The 26071-nt window shown below is 47.5% G+C and overlaps 13 protein-coding genes across 13 annotated transcripts; 9 read left to right on the top strand and 4 right to left on the bottom strand.

Moving 5' to 3' along the window:
- Nucleotides 1–24: 24 nt before the first annotated feature.
- LACBIDRAFT_192580 (uncharacterized protein) lies at nt 25–1515 on the bottom strand. Its single transcript, XM_001878249.1, has 5 exons — nt 1406–1515; nt 1292–1352; nt 806–1155; nt 253–495; nt 25–181 (listed from the first exon to the last, which is right to left on the bottom strand). The coding sequence occupies exons 1-4, from the start codon at nt 1500–1502 to the stop codon at nt 257–259; spliced, it is 747 nt and encodes a 248-aa protein (XP_001878284.1). The 5' UTR covers nt 1503–1515; the 3' UTR covers nt 25–181; nt 253–256.
- Nucleotides 1516–1629: 114 nt separating this feature from the next.
- Nucleotides 1630–2077, top strand: LACBIDRAFT_316050 (uncharacterized protein). The gene is made up of 4 exons (XM_001878593.1): nt 1630–1690; nt 1742–1807; nt 1856–1909; nt 1962–2077. Exons 1-4 carry the CDS (start codon nt 1640–1642, stop codon nt 2010–2012), a joined length of 222 nt encoding a protein of 73 aa, XP_001878628.1. The 5' UTR covers nt 1630–1639; the 3' UTR covers nt 2013–2077.
- A 198-nt stretch (nt 2078–2275) lies between these two features.
- On the bottom strand, nt 2276–3375 carry LACBIDRAFT_316049 (uncharacterized protein; the record flags this gene model as incomplete). Its single annotated transcript, XM_001878248.1, has 9 exons — nt 2276–2324; nt 2374–2460; nt 2512–2671; nt 2716–2788; nt 2838–2881; nt 2930–2961; nt 3016–3132; nt 3193–3284; nt 3340–3375. 9 exons carry the CDS (start codon nt 3373–3375, stop codon nt 2276–2278), a joined length of 690 nt encoding a protein of 229 aa, XP_001878283.1.
- A 526-nt stretch (nt 3376–3901) lies between these two features.
- On the top strand, nt 3902–5184 carry LACBIDRAFT_316048 (uncharacterized protein). Its single transcript, XM_001878592.1, has 8 exons — nt 3902–4149; nt 4199–4210; nt 4269–4309; nt 4364–4397; nt 4452–4616; nt 4662–4770; nt 4835–4889; nt 4946–5184. Exons 1-8 carry the CDS (start codon nt 3915–3917, stop codon nt 4964–4966), a joined length of 672 nt encoding a protein of 223 aa, XP_001878627.1. The 5' UTR covers nt 3902–3914; the 3' UTR covers nt 4967–5184.
- Nucleotides 5185–5282: 98 nt separating this feature from the next.
- On the top strand, nt 5283–8229 carry LACBIDRAFT_189537 (uncharacterized protein; the record flags this gene model as incomplete). Its single annotated transcript, XM_001878591.1, has 15 exons — nt 5283–5382; nt 5433–5447; nt 5505–5761; nt 5853–5928; nt 5979–5985; nt 6034–6221; nt 6270–6349; nt 6409–6430; nt 6479–6594; nt 6642–6920; nt 6973–7088; nt 7191–7396; nt 7454–7560; nt 7619–7914; nt 7972–8229. The coding sequence occupies 15 exons, from the start codon at nt 5283–5285 to the stop codon at nt 8129–8131; spliced, it is 2025 nt and encodes a 674-aa protein (XP_001878626.1). The 3' UTR covers nt 8132–8229.
- Nucleotide 8230: 1 nt separating this feature from the next.
- LACBIDRAFT_316045 (uncharacterized protein) lies at nt 8231–8962 on the top strand (the record flags this gene model as incomplete). Its single annotated transcript, XM_001878590.1, has 3 exons — nt 8231–8394; nt 8443–8780; nt 8829–8962. The coding sequence occupies 3 exons, from the start codon at nt 8231–8233 to the stop codon at nt 8960–8962; spliced, it is 636 nt and encodes a 211-aa protein (XP_001878625.1).
- A 340-nt stretch (nt 8963–9302) lies between these two features.
- LACBIDRAFT_325016 (uncharacterized protein) lies at nt 9303–10984 on the bottom strand (the record flags this gene model as incomplete). Its single annotated transcript, XM_001878247.1, has 7 exons — nt 9303–9407; nt 9460–9569; nt 9623–9812; nt 9862–9974; nt 10031–10166; nt 10235–10519; nt 10574–10984. 7 exons carry the CDS (start codon nt 10982–10984, stop codon nt 9303–9305), a joined length of 1350 nt encoding a protein of 449 aa, XP_001878282.1.
- A 361-nt stretch (nt 10985–11345) lies between these two features.
- Nucleotides 11346–12578, top strand: LACBIDRAFT_232887 (uncharacterized protein; the record flags this gene model as incomplete). The annotated part of the gene is made up of 4 exons (XM_001878589.1): nt 11346–11647; nt 11700–11962; nt 12017–12114; nt 12168–12578. The coding sequence occupies 4 exons, from the start codon at nt 11346–11348 to the stop codon at nt 12576–12578; spliced, it is 1074 nt and encodes a 357-aa protein (XP_001878624.1).
- Nucleotides 12579–12851: 273 nt separating this feature from the next.
- Nucleotides 12852–14768, top strand: LACBIDRAFT_316042 (major facilitator superfamily multidrug-resistance, DHA1 sub-family; the record flags this gene model as incomplete). The annotated part of the gene is made up of 9 exons (XM_001878588.1): nt 12852–13106; nt 13167–13224; nt 13274–13387; nt 13444–13567; nt 13621–13777; nt 13825–14067; nt 14131–14408; nt 14461–14577; nt 14639–14768. 9 exons carry the CDS (start codon nt 12852–12854, stop codon nt 14766–14768), a joined length of 1476 nt encoding a protein of 491 aa, XP_001878623.1.
- Nucleotides 14769–15223: 455 nt separating this feature from the next.
- LACBIDRAFT_233060 (uncharacterized protein) lies at nt 15224–18581 on the top strand (the record flags this gene model as incomplete). Its single annotated transcript, XM_001878587.1, has 18 exons — nt 15224–15415; nt 15522–15621; nt 15671–16012; nt 16066–16169; nt 16219–16508; nt 16558–17006; nt 17059–17138; nt 17190–17320; nt 17373–17484; nt 17536–17585; nt 17640–17694; nt 17744–17864; nt 17920–17963; nt 18017–18024; nt 18078–18200; nt 18252–18315; nt 18375–18485; nt 18540–18581. Coding segments are annotated over 18 exons (2418 nt in total), but the record flags the coding sequence as incomplete, so codon positions are not given.
- On the bottom strand, nt 18555–19479 carry LACBIDRAFT_183668 (uncharacterized protein). The gene is made up of 5 exons (XM_001878246.1): nt 19347–19479; nt 19212–19299; nt 19053–19150; nt 18820–19004; nt 18555–18761 (listed from the first exon to the last, which is right to left on the bottom strand). The coding sequence occupies exons 1-5, from the start codon at nt 19467–19469 to the stop codon at nt 18665–18667; spliced, it is 591 nt and encodes a 196-aa protein (XP_001878281.1). The 5' UTR covers nt 19470–19479; the 3' UTR covers nt 18555–18664.
- Nucleotides 19480–21411: 1932 nt separating this feature from the next.
- Nucleotides 21412–24888, top strand: LbEXG1 (glycoside hydrolase family 55 protein; the record flags this gene model as incomplete). The annotated part of the gene is made up of 23 exons (XM_001878586.1): nt 21412–21522; nt 21574–21623; nt 21678–21731; nt 21787–21819; nt 21883–21998; nt 22053–22113; nt 22173–22211; nt 22268–22380; nt 22438–22459; nt 22518–22552; nt 22609–22639; nt 22695–22759; nt 22811–22848; nt 22898–22942; nt 22996–23427; nt 23474–23702; nt 23761–23845; nt 23891–23901; nt 23955–24070; nt 24119–24239; nt 24345–24421; nt 24473–24614; nt 24665–24888. 23 exons carry the CDS (start codon nt 21412–21414, stop codon nt 24886–24888), a joined length of 2250 nt encoding a protein of 749 aa, XP_001878621.1.
- A 72-nt stretch (nt 24889–24960) lies between these two features.
- LACBIDRAFT_316036 (uncharacterized protein) lies at nt 24961–25877 on the top strand (the record flags this gene model as incomplete). Its single annotated transcript, XM_001878585.1, has 2 exons — nt 24961–25353; nt 25401–25877. 2 exons carry the CDS (start codon nt 24961–24963, stop codon nt 25875–25877), a joined length of 870 nt encoding a protein of 289 aa, XP_001878620.1.
- Nucleotides 25878–26071: the final 194 nt, after the last annotated feature.

Below are 26071 nucleotides of genomic sequence, written 5' to 3'. Positions count from 1 at the left end.
ACTTACCCTACACTTTAAACATATAAATTCAAACATCGTAATTGAATCCAATTTGGAAACATCAACTCCATCCTTCTCTTCCCACACTCCATGGCAGCCTTCAGATCTTGTATCTCAATCCCCATTCTCCTCAGTTTTTCTGTGTCTTCGACTTCAAGACAAAGGGCAACCTGTAGTTCAACTATAGAATGCATCCATACACGTTAATATTCCCTATACTCATTTATTCGTCTAACGTAAACGTGCACGCACCATGTCAACTGCTGATTTGCAACCCAGAGTTTCTTAGAGCCCTTTTCAGCTGCCCTGCGGTTCGCTGATCTGGATTCAGTTTCCGATCTATCGCCATCCTTTCCACGTCGTTTCCGTACTTCTTCACCAGCCGCTGCAGATAAGCAACTTCTCCAGCAGCAGCGTGTCGAGGCCCAGCGCCAGAGAGCGGTACGGACAACGTCGCAGATCCCATATGCTTTATACAGGAGAGTGATTCTAGGGCTTCGAAACATGCAAGTTGTCAGCACTGTTGGACATCGCCAAGGCTTCGAAAGGGAAAATGATGTCGAATATGATGTCAATTTTATAAACCCTTATGCAAGGGAACTCCTCGAGGGTAGAGATTCTCCCTGTCATAATGGAAGTGGAATGATAAGACTCGAAAAGGTGTCATGACTGATGCGTGACACACATGAATATGTTCGCCCACAACATCACGTTATAAGAGCTGATGAAACAGATAAAAAAACGCAATGCCCACGATGGCCATGTGCGAAAAGAAAGCAGTGTTCAAAATTATTGATAGACTCACTCTCCAGCAATTGACCACCTTTTTCACTGACGGCGATGTCCTTTGGATGACCCCCGAGATCTGTTACCCACCGTGTCGTAATGTCATTATCTATTTGAATGTTTTTCATCTCGGTAGAGTTCGCGACGGTCGCGGCGCTTTCTTCTTCCGTGTCGTTGAGCTCTACATGTAAAACGTTTCCGGCTTCGTCACGAATAATTTTTCCAAAGCCAACCGGGATAGTTCGGTCGACTGTCGTTGACGCGGAGGGTATCTCGGCGGGGATTTCAATGATACGGTGCGTTGATGGTTGCTCGTTGCCTCCAGACGCCGAAGGGTTTGTGCTATGGATTAATCCAAGCGCGGTATAACTAATGATAGAATTTAGTATATGTGAGGGCACAACTCGGAAACCAAACAAGTAAAGTCGGAAAGGTGATGGATATTCCATCGCCTGTGTCAACGTCCTGAATGCCACGTGTAAAAAAAGGCTTCCCACTGACGCACTTTTGCTTCACGGTTTTCTTCTTGTCCCAAGCTTCCTGTAGCGCTTTGGGACCACGGATGGCTTAGATAAAATACTCGAGATCAGCACAAGGTACCGATTTAGCCATTGCTTACGAGGCATCTTTTTGAGATTTCGTTTTGCGTGTCGGGAATGTGAAACGGCCTTGTGAGTTGACGAACGGGTCTTACGTCGCTGACGGGGATTGGCCATGTCGAGAAAGTTGTCGATACGGGACAAGTTTGGACCAGTATTAGATACCGTTGTTGGTGGCAGTGTTAGTGAATCGGCATTCGCCGGATGCATTTTCCGCCGTTCCCCGTCTGTGCTCTCCAACCTCCATCTACACTATGGCCCGTCTTGCGTATCAACCACAATCCCCCCTCAACGCCACCTTGACCGTCAGTTTTAACCTAATTCGCCCATTTCACTCACCTCCAGCTGTCTTTTAGGTGTCCAGACGGTGGGCGACGAGCCTTGGAGTATGGGGTGTTGGTGCTGGAACGGCTGCCCTATTGGTATGTTCTCATCGCGATGTTGATCACTCTTTCTCACCGCGTTCACAGCTTCTATCCGTTACTCCTCTTGTTAAGCGTGAAGTCCTCGTGAAGGTGCCCGTGGTGAGTCCCGCTAAGCATCCGGCAACGTCGCATCTCACACCCTGCTTTCAAGCTCGGTTCATATTACGAGGACAAAACGCCTGCCTGTGATAAACCCTTTTAAATTACCCGTTGACATAGAATTGGTCGACACATAGGAATAATCCACAATAAAACATCCATGACATATACATGACCGCTAGGTCAGGTCTTGTTATTTGGAAGTGGTTTTGGTCCTTGCTACTCCACTAAAGCTTTGCGTCTACTGTTTTGCTGGTCAGGTCGATCCCAATTTTTGCCTCGAGCTCCTTAACAATCGAAAATGTTCCTCCAATGGGTACATCCGTGGTCAAGAATGAGTATTTCTCAACGGCTATTCCACATGGCCTACTCACGAATAGTGTCCATTCCTAGCTTTTTAGCTGCCTTTAGGTTTCTAGATGCGGCATTAGCATGCGGCGTTTTAATGAGGAAAGTTTGCTTGCATTCCTATGTCATCCAAAAAAATCGCTTCACTGGGCTTTATTTGATTTCGAGCACAGGCGAGCAAGTAGAACTCGGCCTCTGGTTTCCTACAGTGTTGTCAGACGCCGTGCTGGATATGTCTGGATGTGGCTACTGACCTCGTTCCAAGAGCACTACTATCGCAGAAATCATCAAACAGTTCGCGGAGGTGGGAGGGCGTGGCGCCGTCACTCCAACCGAGAAACTCAAGCTCCGATTGAGGTACGTTGATTCTTGAGAAATTGTTTGTCAAAGCAATTACTTTGTGCTTTCTCGCCGCTACACCGCGTTAATCCTGGGTTAATTTGAATGGCAACAATTACCTCGAATGCGGACGATTGCTTCCCGAATGTGTGGATCGTACTTTCCGGCTTCACGCATCATCGCCCCGAACAACTGACGCAATCGTCACCCATAGGCAATGCCTGACCGAATTGCCACCTACCTCTCTTCCGTTGACATCAAGCGCCTCAGGTAATCTGGGACACTCTGTTCCATCGGTTAGGTACTTGGTATGGAAAATTCGTCAACTCCCACCTAAGCCCTTGCGTTCACAATACGCCTTGTACCTTGAGTAACATTTGTGCTGAGGAGGCAGGAATCAGGCCCCTTCGAATGCATACCATTTATTTCCGTTGACTGTGTCCGACAAGTCGCGCCCAAAGGCTTCATAGAACGGCAACAATTCTATTTCTCCACGCTCGAATTTTTGCCATGATCCTTGTGACCCACGTTCAACACTTCGACCGGGGAGTTAGTTATTCTTTCTTACCCTACTTGTTAAAAAATAGCGAACGTACATAGAGCAATTGATGTAATTCTCTGGTAGGCCCTGCTCTCGCTCATAGGCCGCGATGGCAATGAACGGACTACGCATTACGACGCCGCCGATCTGTTGACGGTAGGACCGGTCTGCGCAATTCGTAAGAGAGCAGGCGCGTACTTACATCAAATATTACAGCTTTATATCTCTGAGCAGCCATTGACGAGAGTTATGAGAGGTTATGAGTAGAAGAACACTCGGCCTGTTGAGATAACCGAAGCCCCTATAAAGTAGCCGAGTTTAAATTTCTCACACCAATTCCTCTCTGGCTGCAGCTTGCTTTGACCGGCCACCATTCAACCACATATTCCTGTCCAAACGATCGCTTCGCGCTATCCAACACAGGCGAAGCTCTAGATGGCCGTCGCATTGTCGGTTTATATCTTCAAAATTTCCATAAAAATAGCAGAGAAAGCTTGAAGTTACAGCTCCTTACGGTGACGAAAGTACATGCATGCCCTACACCCAACATATTTCTAGCGTCGAAATCGAGTTCTTGTGCCTTTCGAATTGTGCCATCTATTACGCCCAACCGTCAAGTAACGTCTGCTGTAATTTGCTTGCTTGCTTTGACCAGTGAGCAGGTCACGGTCCGGTAAGGCACAGCCACCGCTTCATTGAGCCTCTAATAACCACCGTCAATAAACTCCTCGATGTACCCGCGCAGCAGCTTTGCTTTCGTACCCCATCGATAGAAACATGTACGCAGGCCGCCCCTATACCCAGCAACACAACCACCAGTATCAACCTCCACCTCCTGGCTATGGCAGTCGTCCCCCTCATCATTCGCACCATCAAGGGGGATTCGCGTACCAAACACCACAAGGACCCCCTGCAGGTGCAGACCCACAGCTGTGGCAATGGTTTACCGCCGTCGATGCAGATCATTCGGGGTCTATCAGTGTCAATGAGCTTCAAACAGCGCTTGTCAATGGTGTGTGTTGTGTTTTGGTCTACATTTGGATCGCTAATCATCGATGCAGGGAATTGGTCGAGTAAGGCTCAAATTATCTTTCAATGTGTTCAGGGAGCCTAACTGTTTACCTCGCTCAGGATTTGACCTTGACACTGTGAAGATGTTGATGGGCATGTTTGTAATTACGCCTCTGATCCTCTAAACTACCCGATTCCGATGATCTTGTTGGCAGGATGTCGATCGTAGTGGAACGATCAACTATACAGGCAAGTTTAGAATCGATGTGTCGATTTGATTACTGTGGTCACACAAGGTTGCAGAGTTCGCTGGTTTGTGGAAGTACATATCGGACTGGCAGAACGTATTTCGGCACTTTGATCGGGATCGATCAGGATCCATTGAAGGTCATGAGTTGACTGAAGCTTTTCGAAGTTTTGGCTACAATTTGGCTCCATCGCTACTGACACTGGTTGAACACAAATACGGTTCGTCTTATCAATAGTGTTGCTCGGATTGAAGGATTAATTTAGCCCAAGCATCGGAGCCTTCAGTCGGATATGGACCACCCCCAGGCATAACGTTCGACCGGTTTGTGAGGGCTTGTGTTGCGGTTAAGTCATTGACGGAAGCCTTTCAACGGTACGTTCATTATTGATCATGGCTTGATAATTCTGGTAAATTTAAACTGATTTCTGATTCTTAGCATAGACACCGATCGCGATGGGTGGGTTCAAATTAGTTATGAACAGTTTATGAGTGTTAGTAAACAATGTTCTGTTGAGCCCGCGTTACCTTATGCTGAACTTTGTTGTAGATCGTGCTCGCTGCACCTTGAACTGAACATTCAATTTCAACCCTTTTTTTTGTCGGATCGTCAAACCTCTTGAGAGGTTAGTGGAGAGGAGCTATAAACAGGGACAGGATTGAAAGGCGTGCGCACTTCCGTTGATGCTTCATTTGCCGTATTTTCTTGGTATTTTCTTCGCATTTTTTCTACATGTACGGTGGTTGCGTAATTATTTTTCTGGATAACAACTGGGATCAATTGCTGATTTTCACATGTAAGCATACTCGGCAAAGTCATAAAGTCTTGTTCTCTTTCCTCAACATAACCATCCCACCCCCTACATTTCCCCACCCCCAAGTGAACAATGCCCCTCATCGCCGACAAAATTGTGCCATGGCCACAGGTCAAGCCGTACGATAAACAGTCAGTTCCAGTGCCCGGAACAAAGCGACCGGGCCAATCAGGTATGCCAGCCGAAAAGCGTTACCACCTCACTTCTAACGCACGAACACAGCTCATTATCGCAACGGTAAAACCTACTTTGCTTCACCATAGACTGTGCCTCGCTTAACACTGAATGTATCAGCTATCTGGGGCTTAATTGACGAACACACTCCCAACACGCTTGTAACTCTTGACCAGATCTTCAATGACGGTCTGAGAATTGGAAAGGACCGCGACTTTTTGGGATACCGTCCCATCATTTCGACCAATCCCCTCAAGTTCGCTCCCGCCTACACTTGGTTAACGTACGGCGAGGTGGATCTTAGGCGTCGGTACCTCGGAAGCGCAATCCATACTTTGTTCCAGAGGGGTGAATTAGGGGGTGGAGAATACGACACAGTTGGAATATGGTCGCCCAATCGTCCTGGTGCGTCCGAGCGCTGAGTACACCCCACCCCCTCTTGCTCACAGCCCTTATACAGAATGGCAGATAATTGATATAGCCCTGCAAACGTACAACAAGGTTGGAGTCAGTTTATATGATACACTTGGAAAGGATTCCGTTGGTACACAAACAAACTTCTTGTTGAAATCCGCATCTGACACTTCATTCCAGAATACATGTAATTGGCTCGCTCCACATCTGCATTGTAGGCTAATCAACCCCGCAGTATTAACCATGCTCATCTTTCAATCATTTTCGCTACTTCGGAGCACATTTCAACAATATTGAAACTTGCACCCAAGCTATCTACCCTGAAGATGATCGTATGCATTGACAAGTTGCCCTTAGAGGCGGCGAATCTTATCCGTGAATGGAGTCAAACACATGGCTTGAAGTTTAAGGAGTTTTTAGAGCGTAGGTCTTTGCCTCTATACAATATTACATCTAGCTAACTCTCTTCAGTCGAGGCTGAGGGCAAGGCTAACCTCTTGCAACCCATTCCGGCCACTCCTAACACCGTCGCTTCAATCTGTTACACGTCGGTGTGTGATTTCCGTTGAGAAGCAAATGAGCCAAGGCTAATATATTCGCTTTCATGCAGGGTACAACCAACAATCCAAAGGGTCACTTCATTTTCGGTTCCTATTCTCATTCACTAATAAGTTTGTTAGGTGTGGTTTTACTTCACAAGAACCTAGCAGTTGCTACCCAATCCAACTTGTATGGTATGGAATTACCAGATCATGCCATCTTGTTGTCATACCTCCCCCTTGCCCATATATATGAGGTACTGCGAGTCTCTTGCTCTTGAACGAATTCTTATGGACCTAACAGCGTGTTTGTGAATTGTGTACCATCGCTGTCGGAGGAAGGATTGGTTATTTTACTGGAGATCCTCTTCGTCTCTTAGAGGATGCACAAATTTTGAAACCGAACTTTTTCCCTTCGGTACCTCGTGTACTGAACAGGGTCTATCAGGCGGCCATGGTTGGGGGCAGCGCCCCTGGGTTAAAGGGTACTATTTTCAAGAAGGCGCTACAGGCCAAGCTTGAAAGATTGCACACGACTGGAGAGTCGAAACACGCATTTTGGGACAGAGTAGTCTTCCGCAAAGTGGGATCATTTCTCTTCATCCTTGAACTTGCATACTCATTCCACTATCTAGATTCAAGCTGTTCTTGGTGGCCAAGTGCAGCTAGTCACCAGTGGCTCTGCGCCAATTAGCTCGGAAGTCATGGACTTCCTCAAGATCGCCTTTTCGTGCGAGGTAGCTGAAGGTACGTAATCTCTCTGCTTTTAATATTCGGGTAGGTAACGACTTCTAAAAGGGTAAGTTTAATTTCCACATGGCATCTCCACCCTCTTTATGAAATTCCGGGTTAGATATGGTATGACTGAGAACGCTGCTACCTGTTGTAAATCTTGGCCCAACGACCCCACGGCAAGTGGGACCGTCGGACCTCCAGGGCCTGTCAATGAGGTTAAGCTGCTCGATGTCCCAGCTATGGGTTATACCTCGGACGACAAGCCTAATCCACGTGGAGAGCTTTGTGTTCGTGGTGCAAACTGTTTTTCAACATACTACAAAGGTGAGTCGAAGATACAACATGCATGTATACCTTTCAACTGGTCTTAAATCCTCATAGACGAAAAGAATACTAGAGAGACCGTTGATGAGGAAGGTTGGGTTCACACCGGTGATGTTGCCGAAATTGATCAACGCGGCCGTGTCAAAATCATTGACCGGGTCAAAGTCAGTTTTGCCTCCCCCTTTTGGAAACCCGTTTAATGACGACCGGATACTTCTGCAGAACATAATGAAACTTGCTCAAGGAGAATACGTCGCACTCGAGAAAATTGAGAACGTTTATAGCAGCAATCCCATCGTTTCGCAGATCTTTGTTCACGGCGACGGGCTACAGTCGTATCTGGTTGCTGTGCTCATTCCGGATCCCATACTCCTCTCCAACATTGTTTCCACGTTTCAGGACAAGAGAGTGTCACCCGAAGATGCAGCAGCCTTAGCAGCGGCCTGCAAAGATGCACGTATCTGCTCACACATATTGTCGGCATTGACTAAGGAAGCTCAGCGGAATGGCTTGAAAGGGTACACCACTTGTTATTTTCATTCATAAATGTTTCGTCTGATGTGTTTGTTACAAAGATTCGAGGTGGTCAAGAGACTCCATTTGAGCCTCGATCCCTTTACCGTGGAGAACAACACACTGACGCCAACAATGAAGATCCGACGGAAGGATGCGTACAACAAGTTCAAGGTTGAGCTTGACGGGTTATATAGTCTTGGGGAACCGTCTAAGTTGTAGGCAAGTTGTAGGGATCAAACATGACCAATCAATTTAAATAGCACTTACCCCGTACTTATTAGTCAAGAGTTGTAACTCATGTCTACAGTGTTGTCCACAATGTCCTCCAATGATAATCTCGTCGTCGTCGCTCCCCGTCCCGTCCGTCTCGCTGCTACCCACTTTCACCGTCCCCATGCACGATTCCTCTCAGACCGTGTCAAGATCGCCGACTGCGATGACATTTCCGTCGATAAGGATCCGTCGCCACGCGCTTCCCCTCGGTAACTAAATTCCACCCTTTCTTTCGTCTCCCTACTGACCTTTTATAGGTCTGTGCTAACTACAGAAGCATTAGAAGAGTTTTTATCCATCCTCAGACCATCCTTCTTCCCCTCGGCGTCTCCCACTCTTCGCTCTTGTCGCTCAGCCAGCCTTCCCACCTTCCAGTATGATCGTTCATTCACCTTTAGAGCCCGACAGCGTCTCGAGAATGCCTCGCCAAAGACAGGCCATCCTTTTGACGATGTAGACACGCCGTTTTTGCACCACAACCGGAATAGTTCTTCTACCACCCCTGAACTGACGGACCTCGATAACTCCTTTGATCACGATCTTCTCGATCCTCGCCTGGAAACTTCTGCGCATTGGTTTCCATATGGCGTTTTATGTGCGTTTCTCGTTTGTTTACTTCTACTCGAGCTAATGGTTCGTGCAGCGTCTCCCATCTCTCGCACACACACTCGCAACCCGTTTCTTAGGCAGGCATCAGACTACCCCCCTGTGGCTGTCAGTCCTTTGTCCCCGGCCGCCATTCCTCTCCCATCCCCTTCTCCTGGGGAGATGCTCTAAGCTCTGATCGCTGCATTCCATCCATTCCGCCTCTCCCTTCGCGCTCTCATTATTGAGCAACCACTCGCTTGTCCTAATACCTTTCCTCGTTCCCGCCTGGCTTCCGTCTCTATTTCTATATCATCTTATTACCACCAAAGTATGGAATTTTCATAATCGTTGTGTATGTAATCATCTATTTTATGGCCTAGCTAGTCTAGTACTATAACCCTCTCTCCAAACTTTTGTTGTGAACGTCCTTCGGAAATCTTTACTTTTCCATAAACACGTCTCCACATTGTTTGATTCCTGTATAGCTAAACTGTATTATGTGCGTCCAAAGGAATGGCAATGTAATTATTTAAGGCAACCAAGGGGTGGTGCTCTGGCCGCCAACACCCTCTGTCAGATATTTGGCGTTTCCATCAGCATCGATGAAGAAACAGTCTTCCAATCTGACACCAAGCTGCCGATAAATTATCAGATTAAATTAATGATATCGAGGGGAATTTAGACACCTTGTGTTCGATATAAACCCCGGGTTCGTTTGAAAATGTGTGCCCAGTTACGATCACATCGTTGCTCCCCCCGTGAAGATAAGGCTGCTCGTGGACTTCGAGCCCGATGCCTTTTAACAGAATCAAGCTTCATGTCACGGATTCTGCGGATCAGCAAACCCACCATGACCAAGGCGATGGGTGAAAAAACGACCATAGCCAACCGCGCTTAAAAATGTCCGCGCCGCGTCGTCGACTTCGTGGGTCACCACGCCAGCTTTGGCAGCACGCATGGCAACTTTTTGGGCAGTATGTACGTGGTACCAAACTTCCAGATGCTCATCTAGGATATTCGAGCTTGGGAGGGCTACCGTCTAAAGCCAGATTTATTACTTACATGAATTGTGGACATTGATAGCTTACTCGGGTAACATCGCTAAAATAACCATGCAATGATGCAGTACAATCAAACAAGGCAAATTCATTCTCAGAGAGTGAACGGTCCGTGCCACTGCCATGCGGAAGAGCGGCATTCTCTGTTCAAGTGGTCAAAAGAGGTCTCAAAATACAAACGAGCATCGAAGACACGTACCGCCAAACAAAGTTAGGCACCCGCCACTTTTGAGACCAGCCGCAGAGAGCGAAGCGGCCATCATGTCGCGGGCTTGAGACTCTCGAATACCAACATGGAGTGAATTGTGGACTTCCCGAATAGCGAGAAGCGTTGCCTATAGAAACAAAAACGAGAGAGAGTGGTTAAAAAATGCCCTCATTAGGCGTAAGGGTAGTCAAGTACTTCGTTAGCGCATTTCAGGATCTCTATCTCCGCTTTGGACTTGCGTTCACGTAGACGCCTGATCTCCAATGGAGCGGACTGGACCGAATGTGGACCCGTAGAGGCGTTCTTTAAGCCATCAACAATAAAGGTCCGAATGCTGTCGTCTACGTAGATTGTACCCGTTATCGACAAGGCGGATAGCGCAACAGCATATGGGTTGGCTTCTTCCGCCCATTCAACGTATTTCACCTTGAAGGAAGAGGGTCGAGGTACAGGAAGGCCCCGTGCTCGTGTCGATTCGAACTGGCGGAAGGTCAGTCAGTTTATGCCACATGTAAACAGGTCAGCCATCCATACCTTTGGAGTGAGTATGGTCACTTGTGCTTGGATGTCCGTGGTTGAAAGAGAGGTGATGGGCCTAATAATCAACAGCAGAGGACGTTCCGACAATTTCCAATCCGAGGTAGAAAAGTTGGCAAAGTACTGGGTGATTGCCCCAGGTTCGGCGACGTACGCGGACGCGTTTAACGCGTAAAGGGTGTGAGCTAGCGTAGCCTGACGGACCTGATACTCTTCCTGGCTGATTGGAGAGATGCTTTCGCAGTGAGGGTGTACGACGGTGTTTGGATACGGCCTGATCTTGAACCTGAAGAAAGGAGAGTTGGCTACGGCTATGCAGGTGACGATAAAAAGTATGGCAGCTCTGCTGACTATTGACAGCGCGTAGGTTGTCTGATTCAGCTTAAATCCAGCCTTTTCTGGGTCCATTTTGTACGACGTCGTCGAGAGCAGCGGCGCCCAAAGTCAACGCAAGGCTTGCTTCTGTTCTGTCATGATGATGTCGATGGACAACCATAATGATACAGAAACTTTAATCGCTCTTGTCGCAAGCCTGCTCCAAGATTCAGACGCATCCTTTCCACAAGCTGCCATCCTCGATGCGCTCGTTCAGTGCAATGGCGATGCCACTGCTGCAGCCAACAAGCTTCTACCAGCCTCGGGTTCAAAGCGGAAACGATCTAATCTCGATTCCTGGTTCAATGAGCACAGCTCAAAGAGAGTACAACCACCCATTTCGACATCAAATACCCCCTCCAAATCCCTAGTTTCAAAGCCGGTGACTGATCTCATGTCCGTGTTGCGGGCCCCTCCATCGACTGTGAAAAATATCATCCGTCTGCCCCCATTAATGTTGACCACTCCACAACTCGTCGCAGAACACGTACCTTGTACCCTTCATCCGTCGGTACTCCCTTCGGATCTGGCTTGTGAGTTGTTCTACACTATGCTCGACGCCTCTCGAGGGTGGAAGAGAAATAAGTGGTGGCTTTTCGATCGAGTAGTTGAGAGCCCCCATCGAACCTCATTTTATGCCCGAAAGACTGACGGGCTCGACGGTGACGAAACTTGGCAGGAGGCTGCGCGTTATTGGTATCTTGACGGGAACATATCGTCAAAATAATGTTGCTAACGATTTACTTAGGTATAATGGACGGATGTCGGAGCCCCCACCAGTCTTTCCTCCAGTGATGGAGAAAGCATGCAAAATAGTGGAAGACATCGTAAACGAGGAAATGAAGAAACGCAAACCCTTCAATTTGGAGTGGGTTGAAGACGACCAACCCGTTTGGCGAGCCAACGTTGCTGCCTCCAACTGTTACGAAGGCGCCAAAGACAGTGTTGGTTTTCACTCTGATCACCTCACCTATCTAGGCCCATATCCCACCATTGCATCCCTTAGCCTTGGTTAGTCGTAATTTGCACGATTCTGCATTTGAATCAAATTGTCGTGTTTCCTAGGCACACGAAGAAACTTTAGTCTACGTGAAGTGATACCGACGGACGAAAGAGAAAATCGTAAAGCAAGGACCTTCAATATACCCTTGTCACACAACTCGGTTAGTTCGAAAGCATACAATTTATCATTGTAATCCTCTGATTCCATTGCCAGCTTACCATTATGCATGCCTCTTGCCAAGAGAAATTCAAGCACTCCATACCGCCTCAAAACGCCATCGATATCTTCCGACCTGCGTTTCCCAGGAGCCCTGGTGAATCCACTGAACCTTCTCCGTGCCGAATTAACATCACGTTTCGTTTCTACCGTCCGGATTTCCGTCCGCAAAGCATACCGCGATGCAAATGTGGGGTTCCAACTATCCTGCGACCTGATATGAAGAATAGGACCCATGGTGAGGCAGACCGATACTGGTGGACATGTTATGCGGGAGCCCAGAATGATGGAAAGGGTTGTGATTTCTGGAAATTGTTGGATATGTTGGAAGAAAAAAGAGCGCCTTTCACTGGCTTTCAAAAGAAAAACCAACATCATCAGATAATTAATGGGCAAGCGCGGTTTTGACAAAGACGGGGTATAAGCATCGGAAAAGTTCTCTGAATGAAAATTTGGTATGCATTCCGAGCGTTGTTTCGTACAAACCCCAAACTTGGCATCAGCGCCCAGTGAGTAAAACAAGTTGCCGAATTTACGTTATTGACGGATCCTAGTTTTTTCTCGATTTTCTCAATTTATTCCACGTAAAATTATGGCCGGTTCAAGGCAGGGCTCCACCCAACCCTTCTGCGAATGTGCAAGATATTTATTCTTTCCCCCTTTTCTTTTTTTGAAACCTTCATGGCTCAATCCACTCCCGACGAATCACCAGCATCAGATATCTACCATGAACATCCCCGCACAGAAACCCAGCCACTTATTGAACGCGGTCAGCTCTATCCATCGCCACTACCAAAAGTTCAATTGGGGGTTTTGTGCTTCCTTCGAATGTTGGACCCTATGAGTTTCACGCAAATATTTCCCTATGTCAACCAATTTATGTCTGATCTCGGTGTCGCAAAGGATCCCTCACAAATTGGTTTCTACAGCGGTCTAGTGGCAATTATTTATTCCCATCCCTCGTCACTTCAAGGATGATAACATTTTGCATTGAAGGAGAGCTCATTTGCTGTTTTCCAATTACTTTCAATCTATCCTTGGGGTCTTTTGTCTGGTAAGGACCGTTTCCTCTGTTGGCTTTAACCCTGAGGTCAGCGCTGCAGATAATATTGGCCGCCGACCTGTAGTTCTTTGGGGAGTCGCGAGTCTGGCAATCGTTACCATACTGTTTGGCTTGTCGCCTAACTTTACGACTGTGATCATAGCTCGAGCGCTTGGTGCGTCGATTCAATTCCTATTTTGTGTGATTATCACTGAAAGATTCTCTCGACAGCCGGGGCGTTTTCTGGGAATGTTGCGGTCATTCCGTCTATGTTGTGTGAGATCACAGACAGTAGCAATCAATACTTCGCCTTCTCGTTTTTTGGATTTTGGTGGCCATTGGGTGCGATTATGGGGTAAATTAGTGAATGAAATAGGTGGACAGCGCGCTGACGATCTATGCACACAGACCATCAATCGGCGGGTTCCTCTCCAGACCGGCCACAAAACACCCTACATACTTTGATTATACCTTTTTCAAACGTTTCCCTTACTTCCTTCCTTGCTTCACAGTATCGCTTTTTTCTGTTGTGGGTTTTTTCCTGGCCTTTTTTCTTTTGCAGGAGGTCGGTGTCATTCTTTTTTTTCCATCCATCTTTCTCATGTATCGTAGACTCTCGATCAACAACCCAACGAGGCCACTCAGAGTGGCAAAACATATGGTACATCGGGGATGTTACAGCGACCGCCACTGAAACCACGCAAGTCTTCCAGCTTGCGTCAGCTTATGTCTGTGCCGATGATTCGCGCGTTGTGCGCGTCGGGGTGCGCCTTGAGTTTCTTTTCGACTGCCTTTGATGTCGTCTTTGTTCTCTTCTGTTATTCTCCTATTTCAGAAGGTGGACTTGCTTTCTCTGTGGGTATCAGCCTCTCCGTCCAAGTCCGAAGTGGTTATTGACACCGTTACAATTTCCGGCAGATTTCACAGATAGGGTTCGCTTTGGCGATTTCAGGGGCTATCGCCGCATTACTCCAGGTCGTCTTCATGCCCACAATTCTTCGTCGCGTTGATCCTGCAGTCATGTACCATTTTTGTATGAAGTTGTGGCCCTGCGTTTTCCTTGCGCTTCCTTTTCTCAACATTGTCGCTCGGCGGGGGGTAGCGATTGGCGACTCTGAACGATACTCTTTCTGGTTCTTATGGGGCGGAATTGCTTTGACTTTGTCTGTGGCCCGAGTGGCGTTTCTTGCATATTCGCAAGTGGACATATCTTGTTCAATATCTCTTTTGCTAATTTTTCGAGTTTAGTGTAAACATGCTCCTCATCAAAGCATATTCCCCAGACCCTGCATCCCTGGGCTCTACGACTGCGCTGGTGCAGTTCTCTATTTGTTTTTCACGCGCTTTTAGTCCTGCCCTTGCAAGGTATGCTTTTTTCTAGCCCTGCGTGGTAGCGGTGCCACGGAATTAACGCATCCATATATAGCGCTGCCTTCACCTTGACAAGCACTAGTCCTTTTCTTGGAGGTTATACGTGGGCATTGCTCATGGTATTGTTATCTGGGACAAGCTGCCTTTTTTCTAGGAAAATTGTAGAGCATAGATATAGTTCATAGTACAGTCGTTGTCGTGACGAGATATATATTGTCAATGTGTGTACGTAACGAGACTGATGTCACGGCGCAATTGGCACGTGCTGCAAACGCGCTCTCCACACCACCAAGTCGAGGCGGATACTATTTAAGTATTCAAGGCGGCAGTCCAGAGTCGACACGAACACCGTCGATATGACGGACAGAGCGGGAGACGAAGGTAAGGGAGGCTTGCGCTTTCTGCTTCCAACACTGTTGACCACACGCCAATTCAGAGAATACCCCACTGCTCAGAGATCCAGAAGATGTCGTTTCAAATCCAAGGCCCCCGACTTCCTTTGCGGAACGCGTCAACTCAGTTGCGCAAGAACCTCTGACCCCCCTCACGAAGATTCTTCTCATTCTTGCTCTCGTCCTTCTCCTCGCAAGTTCTGTGAGTCTCAGACCACATCTAATAACATACCACCTAATATTTGCAGGTTTTCATTGGATTGTTTGCCGGCGCACAACACAAACTGAATGTTGAGCGTGGTGACGGAGGAAACGGCCACACTCACCCCCCGAAGACAGTCACCGTCACCGCGACTGCTACGACTACTGCGACTACCAGTGCTACAACAACCACAACTTCTACTGCAGTTTCGACTGCGACGACCTCCTTACCCACGACGGTAACTCTTCCAGCGCCAATCCCGGTCCCAACTATTCCTCCTGAGGATGTAAGACCCAATCCCGTCTGCTTCCCACGCGAGACTTAATATGCTCATCTGTACATAGATACCTTGCCTCAAACCACACTGTGTCATTCTCTCTGCTTCGATTATATCCTCACTTGACGTTTCTCAAGATCCCTGCGAGAATTTCTATGATTTTGCCAGTAAGTCGTCATTCTGCATGACATTAATTATTCATCTGACTCGAAGTAGATGGTGGATGGCTTAAGAAACATCCCTTGCCAGCCGACAAGAGCAGTTTAGGAAACTTTGAAGTTTTGTCTCAACAGAACAAGCGGGTTATCCAAGAGATTTTGGAGTCAAAATCTTCCGCGGAACTTGCGCCGTCTCCTGATAGTGAAATTTTAACCAAACTGCGAGATAGCTACTCGGCTTGTTTGAACGAGGAACGATTGGATTCAATTGGATCTGCTCCTTTGTTACATTTCATCAAGACACTCAGGCGTCTATACCGAAAAGAAGATACCGAAATATCTCTCTTGCCCGGCATCGACTCCGGCCTGACCGCTGCAATTGCGTTTCTTCACTCAAAGGGTTGGGTGTTCGTTCATCGTGTTAACAGATTGATCACTAACGCTTACGTCTAGGTATTGAGTCCCTATTTTCCTTTGAGATAGAGGGAGATGTTGGTACAGACCCTAACTTTATGGTACCTTGGTTCAGCCAACCGAAATTTGGTCTCCCGTCAAAGGTCAGTCACTTGCATTTTTCGCTTCCCTTCGTCTTATGAGGCGTTACAGGAATATTACGAAGACAAGGCTATCCGGAAGGTATACAAGGATGTCGTCGAGAGATTACTCTTGGTACTTACTGAAGAGGAAGAAAAAGATATATCGCAGAGCTCACCGGTTCTCGTCGACAACGACGATGATACCGTTTGGCCCCCCTGGCCTTGGCCGCCGTGGGGAGATGACGATGACGATGGCCACAAGGGCGATGATAAAGGAGGCAATAGAAGCCAGGAAATCAGAATACTTGCCAAGAAAGTTGTGGCTTTTGAAAGCAAGCTAGCTCAGGCGAGTCTGGACTTGTGGGTTGATCATTTCCTTGTTTTGCTTTTTGTTCACGCAATATTCCAGGGACATCTTGTACCAGGACCCCATCGCAACCTATAACCCTGTTCCAATTTCAAATCTCACCGACTCTCTTCCCCAATTGGATTTCGCCACATATTTCTCGACGTTCACCCCTCGAACCTTCCCCGACCGAGTCATCTTGACCGATCTGACGTATGCGACGTCTCTCTCGAAAATTCTCGACGACACCGCTTCTGAAGTGATTGAGGCCTATTTGACTGTCCGCGCTGCCCTAGCTCTTTCCCCGTATCTGGGCATGACTACAGAAGCATGGCAGGCACAGAGGTCACTGGTAGAAACTTTGACAGGTATCAAGAAAGGGGCTGTGGGAGATCGAGCTGAATACTGCATCGGAAAGGTTGAAGAGACTTTGGGCTTCGCAGCTGGTCGATATTTTGTGAATGAGACTTTCAGAGGAGATTCACGAGAGAAAGGCACTAAAGTCATCTCAGGTTCGTTGTGCTGTTTTTCACATCTTTTTGTTGATGTTTATCATTCACGCAGATATCGTCGAAGCATTCAAAACCTCTCTTCCGCATATTGATTGGATGGATAAAAAGTCCGCGATGGCTGCGGCTGAGAAGGTTTTTGTTTATCGGCCTCCCACTTTGTATCGGTGCTGAAGCATACACTAGGCTGATGCGATCCGTGTCAAAGTTGGATACCCGCTCTCACCTAACACCCGTAATGCTCGTTCAATCGCGAATTATTACAACACCGTGAAGGTGGATAAGTTAACCTTCTTCGAAAATATGCTAAGTGCCGCGTTGGTTTTATTTTCCACCGTCTCTTTCATGGGTTATTGACGATTTCAAAAGAACCAGCGACCAGTTCAAAAAGTGGCTGCAACTTGGTCGACAGAGAAACCGGGAGACGTGGGAAATGTTCCCCTCGACAGTGAACGCCTATTTCAACCCCCCTTCGAATGAGGTATGTCCGTGTCTTTTGTTTGGTAAGATTCCGTTGTTGAACTGGCTGCAGATCGTCTTTCCAGCCGGTATCATGCAACCACCGTTTTTCTCTCATGATTGGTTAGTCGTTAAATCTAAGTATTCTCTTTGGATTGAAATTCATCCTTGCTGTAGGCCTGGATATATATCATATGGCGCGTTTGGCCATGTTGCAGCGCACGAGTTAACTGTAAGGATGACTTTGGCACTTACAAGCCTGGCTAATGTGTTCCTCTTAGCACGCTTTTGACTCTGCTGGTCGACTGTACAACCAAAAGGGGAAACTGGAAGAGTGGTGGACAAATTCAACGAGCAAGGGCTTCAACGTTAAGCAGCGTTGCATCGTTGATCAATATTCAGGTCCGAGTCAAGTTGAGTTTGATTGGAACCATGTGTTTACATTCCGTTGAACCAGAGTATACCATTGATGATGGACATGGCGGCAAAATTCATGTTAATGTGAGTGAATGACAGAGATGAAGGCAACTTTGCTGATTTGCTGTCCACTCAAGGGCAATCTGTATGGCCATCTCAAGCTTATTTACACACTACATACTAATCCACCAAACACAGCACCTCCGGTGAAAATATTGGCGATACGGGACTTATTCAGGCCTATCGTGCCTGGAAAGCCCAGTATCACACTTCGGTCAAAGAAGGTGGCGAATACGTTTTACCTGGCCTAAATTTCACAAGGTAAAGCCTAACACAGTCTCTGCCGAATTGAATTCAACGCTTCCTCGTTAGAGAACAATTGTTCTTCATCTCTTTCGCTCGCATATGGGCAAGAGCAATGAAACCTGCCGCTGCTGTGCGTATTTCTTGTTTTCCGGACGATGACAGCGGACCCAAGTCCTAATGGCATATTAGGTACAACGCATCCGGACTGATCCTCACTCACCCACTCGATACCGTGTTGATGGAACTGTTTCGAATATTCCGGAGTTCGCCAAGGCGTTCAAATGTTCTAAGACAGCCAAGGTCCGCCAAAGTATTATCATTGACACTGTCAACATTAACCCCAATTCCGTCTAGCTGAATCCACCAACAGAGAAGCAATGCATCTTCTGGTCATAAACAGACATAATGGTTGTATATCTACGAAAGAATGGATTTTGAATAACAATATCATTCCATAATTGATGGGACTAAGCACCAATCTAAAGCACTCCTTTCGTACTAGGAACGTCATCGCCTCCTGTCCGCTCTATGGCTTGTCGAATGGCCAAAGCCAAAGCTTTGAAGGCGGATTCAGACCTGTTTTTTGTTTTTTTTTCAGACACGAACCAGAAAATGGGGAAGGTATCAGCTGCACCGATGATGATCGTTTTCTCCACGCAGAACATCGACGTGCAAAGTGACTCCGGATGCAATTGCAAAGGAGTAGAAGATGTGGGGGATCATTTCTGTTGAGAGATCGCCAATTTTTTCTCGACGGAGTCCCAGGTCTGTAACGCAATAGGGCCGAGAACATATGTCGATGACCGCACGGGACAAAGCCTATGAAGAGGTCAACCGGGAAATTTTTCGGAAGGGAGATGAACAGACTTCATCGAGGGGGGCGAACCCAGTCCCGTACCGCCGAATGCCTCGGATCTGACCCAAAGCCTGTTTGAACGCCATTCCGAGGGCGATGGCAGAATCTTGTGGAAAAATGCAACAGAAATTAGACTTTTCGAAACGGGGGGTGGGTTTGGAAGTACGAATCTGCAGTATGATGGTCATCTATCCAGAGATCACCTTCGCACTTCATGGTCAAAGACATTCCGCTGTGCTTTGCCAGAGCTGTATACATCTTGGTACGCCGTTAGCGCGCGTTTTGTTGATTTTCGTGAAACCAACATGATCGAGGAAACCAATTCCTGTAGATACATTTATTGTTTGTGTTGTGAGTGAATCGAGGTCAATGTCGACTTGAATTGTCGTTTCAGTTGTTTTTCGAGATACAGAGGCTTGTCGTGACATTGGAGGAGGTGGAGGTCAACAGATGTCAACAACGGTTTTCCTCAATTTGGTAATCTATGTTTGCTCGTTCCGATGCTCTTTCCTCTCCGTCTCGTTCGTGCCTCTTCTCGTTCGCTGCCTTCTCTATGCCCTCGCAATCCTTATCATATTCCTAGAAATTCAAGGCCATTGTTTAATTTATTTCGCGGCAGAAGAGCAAATGAAAAGCCAAAGGATCCTGTTCCTATTCTCACCGAGGACAATTTGTTCCACCCATTTTCAAAGTCTCCCTTTCCACAAATCATTGCTCGAGGAGAGGCCATAAAGAGCCTTGCGCCGTGTCCTGTTTGCTCTACACCGCATACCGATCCTCACATACATGCAGATGCTCAACCCAGAGCGGTTAGTTTCGAGTGCCCTGATTGCGGCTGGCCGACGCACTGTACGGAAGAACACTGGAAAGAAGACCCCGAACACATAAAATATTGTGGTCGCTTAAGGGAAGCTAACGAGGATGAACATGATCTGAGGAGCGGCAGACGTTTGCGCGAGTTCGAGTTGCCTGGTCAGTTCCGTTACCTCTACATCATGCCCGCGTTACATTGTAATTTTGTAGGGCCACAGGGCTATGAGGAGGCGATCTCCTTCGCAAACTGGGATGTTTTTTGGTATACTCGCGGTTTTCCATCCATGGACACGGAACGCGCTCGTCGACACGCTAGCAAACTTCTCACTTACCCTATCACAATCGGAGGCGTGATTCATCAGCATAGCGGGCTGACGTTAAGCAATCAGCGTTTAACCCCTGAAGGAAGCCGTTCTCTTGCTGGTATGACATTCTTTATTTGTTTCTGAAATCTTGCAAACTGATTGTTGCAATAGCACTCAGAAGCACACTACATGTTGCACCGGGCGCACCGGAAACGGAGGAAGCCGCTGTTGGGAAGCCTCAAGTGCGAATATTTATTCTTGGTGCGAGAGCTGAATCGTCTTTGCCTCCTCACGTCTGGGAACAGCTCTGCATGCTTTTCCCTTCCACCCACTTCCATCTCTTCTTTATCGGCCCTCAAGTTTCACTGCCCAAACCTCCCAACAGCTCTCCACCAGCGCCAAAAGACGTTGCTCCTGCTTCTAAACCCACTCACGAATCAAAACAAGAGGAGGCAGAACAGAAACCGACATATCTTCCCAACGTGTACCAGCCTCCCTCTCCGGCTCCTATACAGCCCTTAAAACATACCCGCTCATCATTAGAGAGATATGGGGTCCCTTCTTATACCGTTCCCTACACACCACAACTAACGATTACTGGCATGCAAGCGAATTACGCTGATGTACATGCCCAGTTCCAGCACACCCTGGACCCTTACAGCGATTTATTCTTCTTCTTTTCCCCAGGATTCGGTTTCCCTTCCCCAGATTCAGTGTCTGAGGAAGGAGAGCCACTACTTCAGATCGCCTCTCCCACAGAATGGGGCCCAGTTCTTCCTATGCTCCTCGCTAGCAAATGTTCGATCTTCGTAACTGGCTTCTCTCCAGCAGACGTTGAAAGAGATGTCCGCTCGCTATCAAAAGCGCCAGAAGTGGCGGGCGAATTCGAGTGGATTATCACACCAGGACCTAGTACGTTCGGAAGTGAGAAGTGGGAGGTGGCTGACTTTGATCCCCGTGTGATGGTCAAGACGAATTGGGGCGTTTGGGGAATTAGAGGGAAGAGCAGAGACGTGCAGGAAGTAAGCAGCTTCGGCTTCTAGGTGTGTTGAATAACAAGTTATTTAATGATTCTCCGAGTCCAAGGTGATCCTAAGCTCTTTGAATCTTATCATGGTGCGTAATGGCATGTAACTGTTCTCGCCAATTGTTGGTTTGTGGTATTTCTTTTGCTCGAGAAACCATCGGTAAGTACTTGGTAAATGTTGCAAGATGAGGCTTGAGTAAGCCACCAACCATTATGCAGACTACCATGACCGATACTCTACATGACGACGCACCCTTCTGGCTTGAATCTATCCATCACCAAGGAACAGCGGCCTTCAACCCCGATAAATCATACCAAGTATTTAGAAACGTTAAAGTATGTCTCTTCAAGTCGATCTTGGCTACGAAATCAATCGCAGACGCACAGGATTTCGGAGCTATTGGCGATGGCGTTACTGACGATACGTTGGCGATCAAGTGAGTGTTCATAACCCGTACATAATCTTCGAACCCCAATACCTGCCTTGCCAGTCTAGCCATATCAAGTGGTAACAGGTGTGGTGAGGAATCATGCGGTTCTTCGACGTGCGTTGTGGTCATATTTATTCTATGGTGAAGCTGATATCAGCACTGTGTTCAGGATTACGCCAGCCTTGGTTTACTTTCCAAGAGGGTCAGTGACAGCAACTCCTCACTCAGTGAATTGACAGGTACCTACTGGTCCCATATGATGAAGAACCTACCTGATATCTGCCCCCATTATCGCCTACTACTATACTCAACTTATTGGAGATGCAAGGGCGCCCCCCACCTTGCTCGCGGCCCTTACGTTCGAAGGAATAGCTGTTATTGGTGGGTGCCGTAGTATACTTATTACCCCCCTTCATAACCCTGGTCGGCTTACAGACGCAAACCCATACATTCCTGGGGGCTATGGACGTCAATGGTACGTGAATACCAACAATTTGTGAGTGACCTGATTCTCCCTCATGGCCCGCTGGTAACTTTAATTTGTTTAAATTTCAGCTTTCGATCCGTGAGGAACTTCGTAATAGATCTTCGGCGGTGTGTGCGAAAAAGAATGGTCTCGTTTGACAACAATTTACGCAGTACAATGTCAGAGTCCCTCCGGCAAGATCACAAGGGACTGGAATTCATTGGCAAGTGGCGCAGGCTACTTCTCTGATGAACATCGTGGTGGAGATGTCTACGGCTTCCGGAACCGCTCATCAAGGTTGGTTTCGTTTCTTCAATGACCACGTCGCGTACATTATACATTGATGAACTCTAGGAATATGGATGGAGAACGGAAGGTTGATTTTTCCAACAACCCCAACACTCTGTTCTGAGCATGGCTCCACTATTTTCTAGCGGCGGGTTTATGGGGGACCTTGTGTTCAACGGAGGTTGGCACAAACGACTGCTCTCATCGTAACAATGCCTCAAATATCCCGTCATCTAGGAAAATTTGGCATGTGGGTCGGAAACCAACAGTAAGTGTCCAATTATCCTCCGATTGCTCGGCAGACAAATTCAAGTGTTGCCTAGGTTTACCGCTCGTAACATTACTATCAACAATGCGGACACAGCTATTTTCAATGTCTGGAATTGGGGTAGGTTTTCTTTTCGACCGCTCGTTACACTTTAACCTATACATCTCGAAGGTTGGACCTATCAAGGGGTTACCATCAACAACTGCAATGTAACGCTAGTCGCAATTAACGGAATACACCATTGACCGGAGCTAACAGGTTGGGTTTGATGTATTGACGGGAGGGACCTCCCCTGACCAGCAGGTACATATGCACACCTCGCCTTGAACTGAACAGGGCTCAGGCTACCTTTTTAGGGTGTCGGTGCGCTGGCGATCATCGATGCGACAGTTAATGATACCCCCATCTTTGTCCGATTCTCAAAGTCGAGCAACAGAACTCTCACAGGCTCCCTCGTTCTGAACAATGCGAAGCTCTGCCGAGTTGCAACAGCTGTTGGCATTGTTGGCGGTGAAACTGTCTTGGCTGGTGGCACCAAAACCATTGAATCCTGGGTTCAAGGCAACGTCTATCGTGGAGTTGAGTCAGCGGGTCAATACATTAAAGAGTTCATCCCCGCACCAAAGAAATCTTCAATATTGCTCGACAGTTCTGGGAAAATTTTTGGAAAGACGCACCCGCAATATGAAAAACATCCTGTTGGTGATTTTGTCAGTGTAAAACAATGTGGCGCAAAAGGAGACGGGAAAACGGACGATACCCGTGCTCTCCAAACCGTTTTCGACCAAGTGAGTAATATCAAATTTTATATCGTTACTGCTTAGCGACGAGTAGTATGCACGATCTAAAATCGTCTTCTTCGACGCTGGGACGTATGTCGTCACTTCGACCCTCACTTTCCCGGCGGGTTCCAGGATAGTCGGGGAGGCGTGGTCAGTCATCGCAGGATCAGGCAGCAAGTTTCAAGATGTCAACAACCCCCAAGTAGTAGTTCGCGTGGGCGAAGAAAATAGCGTAGGTGTTATTGAAATTACCGACATTATTTTTTCAACCGTTGGTCCTGGTTTGTAGTGTCCCTGTCGTATTTTTTCACATCGCGAAGCTCATCAATAATATCATAGCGGCGGGGGCGATCGTGGTTGAGTGGAACATCAGGGAACCTGCTGGTCAACAAGGCGCCGCTGGTATGTGGGATTCTCATATCAGGTAAGTGCCTATCCTTAACACAATTGAACTTTCTGACAAAAACAGGCTTGGGGGTGGTTAGTTACCCCTCTTGAAGTCTGCGTTGGGCTGACGTCGATGCTATCTCCAGCAGCCGGAAGCAATCTAGAACTCGGTCAATGTCCACCTGGTCGGACTGATACTGCGCCGTGCATGGCTGCCTTTCTTGCGTTACACCTGACCCCGAAATCCAGTGCATACCTCGAAGTAGGTTCATAATTTCAAAGCAAAATATATATATTTACGTCCGCCCAGGGCACTTGGGTTTGGCTCGCTGATCACGATCTTGACGGTGACGGCGTCTCTCAAATATCCATTTACTCGGGTCGAGGCATTTTGTCGCAATCTGAAGGGCCAGTTTGGATGATCGGAACAGGTCAGTGATGGTTACACCATCTCAGGTTTATGACTGACTTTCCTCGTAGCTTGTTAGGCCTCTTTCTCCCTTGTTTGACTGCCTAAATTGATTGTCGATTCTCAGCTGAGCACCACGTTATGTATCAATACCGATTGGTCGGGGCGGATAATCATTACATGGGATTAATCCAGACGGAAACGGTTCGCGCGTTTTGCTTCAACATGACAAGTTTCTGCGCTGACTACCATAAGCCATACTTCCAACCATCGCCTCCAGCTCCTGAACCATTTAAATTTGATTCTAGATTTGGTGACCCTCAATTCCCGCTTAGTCTGAATGTCAAATCTTCATGGGCATTAAGCGTGGAGTCATCAAAGAGAATTTTGATCTTTGGTGAGGGAAATGAAGAAGGAAGTATTGGATTTTTGTTGAAACGTTGGCAGGTGCTGGGCTGTATAGCTTCTTCAACAACTATTCGCAAGCGTGCATCGCTGGTAGAAACTGTCAGGACAAGGTGTTCGATGTGGACTCGGATTCGGAGGTGGATATGTTCAGCCTGTCTACTGTGGCATCCGAATTCCAGGTAAGCGTGGACGGATATGGGGTTGTGAGGGAGAGAGAGAATTTGAATGGGTTCGCGTCGAGCGTAACGGTGTGGAGTACTTAGTGCAGAGTAAATAAACTACATGTATCAACAAGGACAAAGAACGCGTCGCGTGTATGTTGCATTGAACTTACGATGCGCACCTATTCCTCAAACAGAAAACATGCTCTCAATCCTTCTCCAGACGATCTCCCGCCAGCGAAACGCGTAAAGCACCTTAAATCCGTCAAAAAAGTTCATTCGAAACAACAGACACTTACACAGCTGCACTTTTGCATCGACCAGACCATACTCAAAGCCTGTTCGCGGTGCGGTCTTTCGTTTACCAAAGGCGTTCCTGACGATGAGGCTCTTCATCGGACGCACTGTGCCCAAGTGCAAAGGGGGATGGAGTGGGGGAGGGAAGAAGAGAAGGAGACGATCAAAGCCGGCGTCGTACAAGTTGAAACCAGCGTCAAGTTGAAGAACGGGAGGAAAGGTAGAATTATAAGCTTTCCTGCAGACGTTGGAGGCAAGATAGGTTACAAGGTGATTACATTGTCCTTCGTATAAATCTGTTCTAATACCATTGGTAGCTTGGAACGCTTCTTCAAACTATCAACCGCAGCCTTTCATCCCCACCGCTTACGCCCTCCATTCTACAAGCCTCCAGAGCTTACTTGTTTCTTCTCCCCCAAGAAACGGCTTCAAACCGAGAGCAAATAGTTGGTTGTGTCATTGCACAAAGAATTTCAGAAGCAATGGCCATCGCTGGCGCTGAGGAACCAACCGCCTCAACAGCTGCTCCTCCGACAATCGATGTCGGAGAAGGCTTGTTCTGTCATACAACCCCCCTTCCTACACCGTTGGGGATACCTCGGCTCTTCGTCACCTCTACTCATCGCAGACAAGGCATCGCTAGTTATCTCCTGACCGCCGCCGCCAATACCATGATCTATGGCTGCAAATTAGATCCAAGAAAGGGTGAGGTAGCTTTCACGCAGCCGACCAGAGATGGGAGTAGGGTGATGCAGAAATGGGGAGGTGGCAGTGTTCGAATCTATGAAGAGTGAGATTGACAAGGCAGATGTTATTCTCCGGTGTCAGGAATCTGCCCAGGTTTCATGTCAAATGTCGCAGCAGAACACAAGTTGATCACCTTACCCGACATTAAAGCATAATTGTCCCCTCGATTTTGTTGACGTGTAAAGATGGCAACACGAGTTACGCAGATAGCGGCGCAGGCTATTCCGAAACAGAGGATAAT

Source organism: Laccaria bicolor, genomic scaffold (assembly GCF_000143565.1).
Source record: "Laccaria bicolor S238N-H82 LACBIscaffold_6 genomic scaffold, whole genome shotgun sequence".
Lineage (NCBI taxonomy): Eukaryota > Fungi > Basidiomycota > Agaricomycetes > Agaricales > Hydnangiaceae > Laccaria > Laccaria bicolor.
The sequence above is the reverse complement of the archived record's forward strand: the minus strand, read 5'-3'. Positions and strand labels throughout refer to the sequence as shown.